This window comes from Colobus angolensis, unplaced genomic scaffold, assembly GCF_000951035.1.
Source record: "Colobus angolensis palliatus isolate OR3802 unplaced genomic scaffold, Cang.pa_1.0 Scaffold22, whole genome shotgun sequence".
Classification (NCBI taxonomy): Eukaryota; Metazoa; Chordata; class Mammalia; order Primates; family Cercopithecidae; genus Colobus; species Colobus angolensis.
In genome coordinates this window covers 2,108,911-2,116,208 of record NW_012115377.1, presented here as the reverse complement: position 1 = coordinate 2,116,208, position 7,298 = coordinate 2,108,911, and the positions used below count along the sequence as shown (strand labels likewise).

The 7,298-nt window shown below is 52.5% G+C and overlaps 1 protein-coding gene across 1 annotated transcript in view; it reads right to left on the bottom strand.

Moving 5' to 3' along the window:
- UHRF1 (ubiquitin-like with PHD and ring finger domains 1) overlaps positions 1 to 7,298 on the bottom strand; it is a 71,624-nt gene that overhangs the window by 63,348 nt on the left and 978 nt on the right. Inside the window, exon 2 of the mRNA XM_011943619.1 lies at positions 6,624 to 6,786. Within this exon, the coding sequence (XP_011799009.1) occupies positions 6,624 to 6,786 (163 nt within the window). The remainder of the gene's footprint in view (positions 1 to 6,623; positions 6,787 to 7,298) is intronic.

Here is a 7,298-nt window from a genome sequence, read left to right as displayed (position 1 = left end):
AAGAACAATTGAGGCCACGCACTGTGGCTCACGCCTATAATCCCAGCACTTTGGGAGGCCAAGGCGGGCAGATAACTGGATGTCAGGAGTTACAGATCAGCCTGACCAACATGGGAGAAACCTCATCTCTACTAAAAAATACAAAATGAGCTGGGCGTGGTGGTGCATGCCTGTAGTCCCAGCTACTCGGGAGGCTGCCGCAGAATTGCTTGAACCTGGGAGGCGGAGCTTGCAACGAGCGGAGATCACGCCACTGCACTCCAGCCTGGGCGACAGAGCAAGACTGTCTCGAAAAAAAGAAAAAGAAAAAAACAAAAAAAATGAAAACTTAAGACTAAAAGCTCGCTGCACCACCCCCCCCAACCAGCTGCCCACTTCCTACCCCTCGTGCCATATTCGGGGGATCTCTTTCAGGGTGCCGAACGCTGCCTAGCAGCACAGCAGGGACAATAATAAATGCCTCCGGGTTGGAGGAGTGGTGGTTGTCCAGTTGGCTTAGAGACAGCAACTTCCGGGATAGAAACAAGACGTTTAGGAGCTCAGCAAGGACCGTGTAAGCCTCGAACCAAGAGGGACCTCCAGCCGGAAGAGAGAGTGCCTGCAGAGGTCTGACGCGACCTGGGGGGAAGGAAGTAAGAAACTGCTCTGCCTTCCTGGGGAGCAGCCACAGCTCCTGCTGGCTCGTCTCAGTGCCTCCGCTGCAACCTCAGGTGCGGGCAAGACAGACGGAGGGAGAGAGGGGAGGAAGCAAAACCAATGCGGGAGGATCCCAGCGGCTGGGTCACCGCTGAGACACTAGAGCGGCACTTCGGAGGTCAGTGAGGTCAACATGACCGCCACCAAGACACTACCATTACTGTCGCTGCCACTCTCCCTCTTGCGGTCTCAGGAGGGCACAGGGGCATCTTTGGAGGCTGCGTCACCAGGGACGGCTCCGCCATGTTGACAGCTAAAAGAGGGGGCACGCTTGTCTTCTTGTGCTTTGAATTTCTCAGCTTTCAATTTATTCGTTATTTTTTTGCTTTTTTGTTTTTTTTGAGACAAAGTCTCACTCTGTCTCCCAGGCTGGACTGCGGTGGTACAGTCTTGGCTTACTGCAGCCTCTACCTTCCAGGCTCAAGTGATCCTCCCACCTTGGCCTCCCAAGTAGCTAGGACTACAAGCATGCACCACCACGCCCGGCTAATTTTCATGATTTTTTGTAGAGACGGGGGTCTTGCTACATGACCCAGGCTGGTCTCGAACTCCCAACCTCAAGCAACCCTCTTGCCTCAACCTCCCAAAGTGCTGGGATTACAGGCATGAGCCACCATGCCTGACCTCAATTTTTAACACAGTGACAACCGACAGAATCCACACAGACACAGGCTCCTGGGGCTCTTGGATCATTCTGGAAGATGTAAAGGGGTCCTGAGATCCGTTTGAGAACCCCTGACCTGGAAGGACGCCAACAACGGCGCACATAAGGATCTGTTCCAACACATTCCACAGCAGCATTCTTCCTAGCCAGAAAACCCGGACGCACCAACTGAGGCTGGATCAAAGTATGCAATCTAATTGACCAACTATGTCCACAGGGACAATTCTGGCCTGCACCTACTTTGTTTTGGTTTTGTTTTATGGTTTTTTTTTTTTTTTTGAGACGGAGTCTTGCTCTGTTGCCCAGGCTGGAGTGCAGTAGTGGGACCTCAGCTCACTGCAACCTCCACTTCCCAGGTTCAAGCGATTCTCCTGTCTCAGCCTCCTGAGTAACTGGGACTACAGGCATGCGCCACCACATCCGCCTGATTTTTGTATTTTTAGTAGAGACGGGGTTTCACCATGTTGGCAGGCTGGTCTCGAACTCCTGACCTCAGGTGATCCACCTGCCTTGGCCTCCCAAAGTGCCGGGATTACAACCATGAGCCACTGCACCCGGCCATACCTGTTTTTATAAATCAAGCTTTATTGGAACAAAGCCACACCTACCCATTTACCGATTGTCTACAGCTGCTCTGGGGCCACGACAGCAGCGGTGAGTAATCCTAACAGAGGCCGTGCCCTTTAACAGGGAGCCCTCCTGGGGGAGGGATGCAACAGTGGGTGGGAGCTGGTGGTGGGGACCCTCCCTTCTGCAGCCAGTAGGGCAGGTCTCTGCAAGGGGGCTGTCCAGTGGGGACACCCGAGGCATCACTATGACAAGTGACCCTTGCAAGGCCATTCCCGAGCCACCATTTCAACTGAGGCATCAGACTGACTCGAATCCTGCCTTTGAGGCATGAAGTCTCAGGATATTTGTGGTTGTCATGACTGGTAGGGTAGGGTGCTCTGGCATGGAGTGGGTGGCGGCTAGGGATGCTGCTCAGCACCCTGCAGTGCCCAGGACAGCCCCAGCCAGAGGATGACCTGGCCCCAAACAGCCACAGTACAGAGCGGGAGAAGCCCTGTGCTAAGAGATTTATTTCACTTTCATTGTGAGCCCAGCACGGGGCTCACTCCGCCCTTCACATTCATAACCTCATTGGATTCGCACTGCGCTGCAACGTGGTGGGTATTAGCCCTGTCTAAAATAAGATGATGTGGGAGCTGGCGAGTCTCTGGCCAGGGATGCTGAAAAGATTACGTACAGTGCAGTGTGGTACCTGAGCAGGTTAAAGGTGCCACAAAAGACAGCTATTGTTATTTTGATGTGCAGCCAAAAAGAAAAAAGATTGGGGGATGGGGAGCTGCAGATGCCTCTCCAGTTGCCTATGCTGGACCGTCGCCCAAAGTCACTGCCCTCAATCAGCTCCCTGCATTCCCACGCATCAAGTGACATCACCGCCACCCTATTCAGCCCAAGTGAGGCCACCACAAGATCCTCCATGTTCCGAGACAGACCCAACTCTGTTCTGCTCTGGGGTCTCCATCAACTTCACCGTAGACCTTGGGCTGCTAGGCCAGGTTTCTTTCAACAGGACAAAAAAGGACTGAACACTCTAGAACATTCTATAAGGACAACAGCCCATTTGTGCCCACGAGGAACTGCGCTGCTTTCTATCACGTGAGCCTGGGTGCCTGCAGACTTCACGTGGCGTTGGGAGGTGCTGCTGTGTGCCTCTGTGCCCCTTTCCCTCCACAGTCCAAACCTCCCTGCCACCAGCTCACTTTCCGAGCCTTCCAAGTGGGGAAACTGCATCACCTCTCTGTGGCCCAGAAGACAGAAACAACGACACGATCTCTTAAAAACTACTGCATGGGGGCCGGGTGCAATGGCTCACGCCTGTAATCCCAGCACTTTGGGAGGCCAAGGGGGGTGGTGAATCACCTGAGGTCAGGAGTTTGAGACCAGCCTGACCAACATGGAGAAACTGCATCTCTACTAAAAATAAAAAAAAAAAAAAAAAATCAGCCAGGCGTGGTGGCACACACCTGTAGTCCCAGCTACTCGGGAGGCCGAGGCAGAAGAACTGCTTGAACCCAGGAGGCAGAGGTTGAAGTAAGCCGAGATCATGCCATTGCACTCCAGCTTGGGCAACAAGAGCAAAACTCCGTCTCAAAAAAAAAATAAAAATAAAAAAGCTACTGCATAGGGAACAGCCACAGGGTAAGGGATCTAAGAGGCGGTTATGAAAGTTACGTAGGGGCCGGGCGCGGTGGCTCAAGCCTGTAATCCCAGCACTTTGGGAGGCCGAGACGGGTGGATCACGAGGTCAGGAGATCGAGACCATCCTGGTCTACACGGTGAGACCCCGTCTCTACTAAAAAAAACAAAAAAAAAACTAGCCGGGCAAGATGGCGGGTGCCTGTAGTCCCAGCTACTTGGGAGGCTGAGACAGGAGAATGGCATAAACCCGGGAGGCGGAGCTTGCAGTGAGCCGAGATCGCGCCACTGCACTCCAGCCTGGGCGACAGAGCGAGACCCCGTCTCAAAAAAAAAAAAGAAAGTTACGTAGGAACACGGAATCTTTTCATAACTACCAGAGCTGACCTGGGAGACGAAATTCAGTGTTGAGAGCCCAGTCTCAGAAACCAAAATCCCAGGTTCCAATCCCAGCTCCCTGTTCAGTCCGGGTGAGTTCCCGTAGGGCTGGGTCCAGGTGTCATAACTGCCAACATCCTGACAATTAAAAGCACAATGTACATTGGCCAGGCGCAGTGGTTCACACCTGTAATCCCAGCACTTTGGGAGACTGAGGTAGGTGGATCACCTGAGGTCAAGAGTTTGAAACCAGCCTGGCCAACAGGATGAAACTCCGTCTCTATTAAAAATGCAAAAAATTAGGCGTGGTGGTGGGCACCTGTAACCCCAGCTACTTGGGAGGCTGAGGTAGGAGGATTGCTTGAACTTGGGAGGTGAAGGTTGCAGTGAGCCCAGATGGCGCCACTGCACTCCCGCCTGGGCAACAAGAGTGAAACTCTGTCTCCAAAAAAAAAAAAAGAAAGAAAAGCACAATGTATGTGTCTAATTAACAGAAGTGTTCCTGTCATTGTCACACTAAACTTAGAGATGTGACAGAAACTATTGTATAACTCAAGTATTATGTTATAAATGAGGGGAGATAGGGGTTTTGGGTTGCATGGATGTAGACATTTGTCAAAATTATTCAGTCTGTTGAACATCTGTTTCACTATATTCAAAGTTTTTTGGCCAGGCACAGTAGCTCATGCCTGTAACCCTAACACTTTGGGAGGCCGAGGCAGGAGGGTCACTTGAGCCCAGGAGACTACCCTGGGCAGCATAATAAGACCCCATCTCTACAAAATATACAAAAACTAGCCAGGCATGGTGGTACACGGCTGTAGTCCTAGCTACTTTGGAGGCTGAGGCTAGAGGACTGCTTGAGCCCAGGAAACTAAGGCTGTAGTGAGCTGTGATCGCGCCACTGCACCACGGCCTGGGCAGAGTGAGATCCTGTCTCAATAAGAAAAAAAAAATCAGTGAGAACAGAACCAAAAACAAATACTGAGCTCTAGTTCTAGTTACTGATGGTGTGCTGCAGTAATTAAGGGAAAGGTAGACTGGTGTCTGCAACTGACTTTGAAATGCATCCCAGAAAGATGGCTTGATGGGCATAGAGAAAGACAGAGCGCTTCATGATAGACCTCATATGTCAGAATATCGATGGTAAAATCTACATGGCAGGTGTGTTTACGTGTTTTCCCATTCCTGCATGGGTGAAATGCAAAAATTAAAATGCTAGCTCGGTGACTGGCATAGAGTGGATACTCAGCATTATCTCCTCTCCTGAACTTGGGAGCATGAGAGTCCAACCCGCCATTGAGCTACGCGGTGAACTTAGCAGATCTGTGCAGGCTACAGAAACTTTGTGAAAGGAAGCCTTCTGTGCTAACCCAATAGGCTGAGCAGCAAATCAAAATCAGTTTGGATGCCACAAAGGGAGCACGCATCGTAGGAGGAGGGAGGAAGAGAGCGCCAGGCGGAGCTCCTCTGTTGAGCCCGGGCCCTGCCTCTTCCCTGCGCGCACGCGGCTGCACGATCAACTCCCCAAGTTCTTCAGATCGCCTCCTCCCGGGGCAGGGCGGGTTAACTCAGATTCTTACGACTCAAGTCATCACATCTCTTACGGGAAGAGGGCTAAGGAAGGTCTACGGCATGCAAGCCGGAGAAATTAATCATCAGATCTCATCTGGAGTGAGCAGGCATGATCCTCCCAGCCCCCAAAAAACCTGGCCGGGCAAGGTGTTTATTTTCCAACCTAGACACCAGATGGCAGCAGTACCCGGTTCAAAATCCAACAACAACACGGTGGGGGTACACGCAGCTCAACTGACAACTTTTAATCCAGTTCCAGTAGTCTATGCCCGTCCCCACGGTCCAACCATCTCCAGCAGATGGGACCTACACCTTCAATCACACTGTTTCATCCTGCCGGGAAACCCCACTCACAGTACGTCCCACAGTCCCCCACAAAAACACCAACCCAAGTGGAACCTCCAACCCCCCCCAGGTGCCAATGGAGGGAGCGTCCCAAACGTGGCAGCTATGAAATCAAAGGGGGCCATTTTAAATGCAACGAGGGGCTGGGGAAAGAACAGAGAAAGAGATGAAGGCCGGTGGACCCCTCGGGGACCACGCGCCCCAGGTCACCAGCAGCCGCAGCACAGCAGGCTCAGAGTGGCGGAAATGCCTGATTAGCAAGCGCCATCTCCAGACTCTGAATAAGCTAATCCAAATTTTTAGAAAAAAACACTCTGGGGTTCTGACGCTTAACTGGTACAGGCTGTGAGTAATTAATTGGTGGTGGATGTTTAAAAAAGAAAACCTGGTCCCTTCCGTCCTAGCTACGGGATGGTCCTGGGCCCTTTCTCGAAAATTCCTCAGTCTTCCATCGGCCACCTCCAAAACTTCTTTCTCTAGCCATTATTTTGAGGGGGAGCTTTGAAAAAATAAGTTTGAAAGCCCAGACCCTATAGATTCGAGGACCAGCCGCCAGCCCAGCATGTCAATCTGTGAGTCCTCCCTTTGTTCCTTCCTCTCGCAGGCATTTGAGGTTTCTGTGGACTTCTCCTTCCGGGAGAGGTGAAGTGGGACCGGACGAGGTTGTGGGGGGAGAGGTGGGAGGGAGAAAGTATCGGCTGGTGGCTGCAGAGGCGCGGGGCCTGGACCAGGCATAGAACAAAGGTGCTGGCGGCGGGTGTACCTGTTTGCCCCTGTAGAACAACCTCTGCAGGCCTGGCTCCACGTGGAACAGCTCCTGGATCTTCCGCCTCAGCTCCTCCACCTTGGTCAGCCTGGACAGCGAGTCCACCGTGTGGGTCTGCCTCCCGTCCATGGTCCGAACCTGGATCCACATGGTGTCGGCGCTGAGGGAAGAGACAGCAAAAACCCCAGCTCAGTTTTACCAACATCTCCAAGCCATACCATGCTCTAAGGAGTCGGGGTTGCTTTTGTCCGGCCTGTGGACACCAGGAAACTCCCAGGGTGTCCTCCCAGTCCTCCTATACAGCCAGACCCCGGCCAGGGCCAGACACAGTAAATTAAGGACTGAAGGCATTAACGACTAGCCAAGTGTTGAAGATTGAGGAAGAAGGAGAATGAAAAGAGGGAATTGAAAGGAAAGCAAAAGGTCCAACCCATCCCTCCTTCCCCACGACCAGAGGAGGAAGGAGGCCTGGGCCAAGTGGCCGAGTTGGTTCGTTTACTCATTTCATTCATTGATTCATTCATTCCTCGGATTCCTATTTACGGAAGAGGGAATCCCAGAAGTCCAGCGCGGGCCGGAACTTCAGAAGTCCCGGGGGAACTTAACCAAGTGCGACTGAGACGAAAAAACCCCACCCGAGATCCGCGGACCCCGGGACCCCTCGGTGCCCGC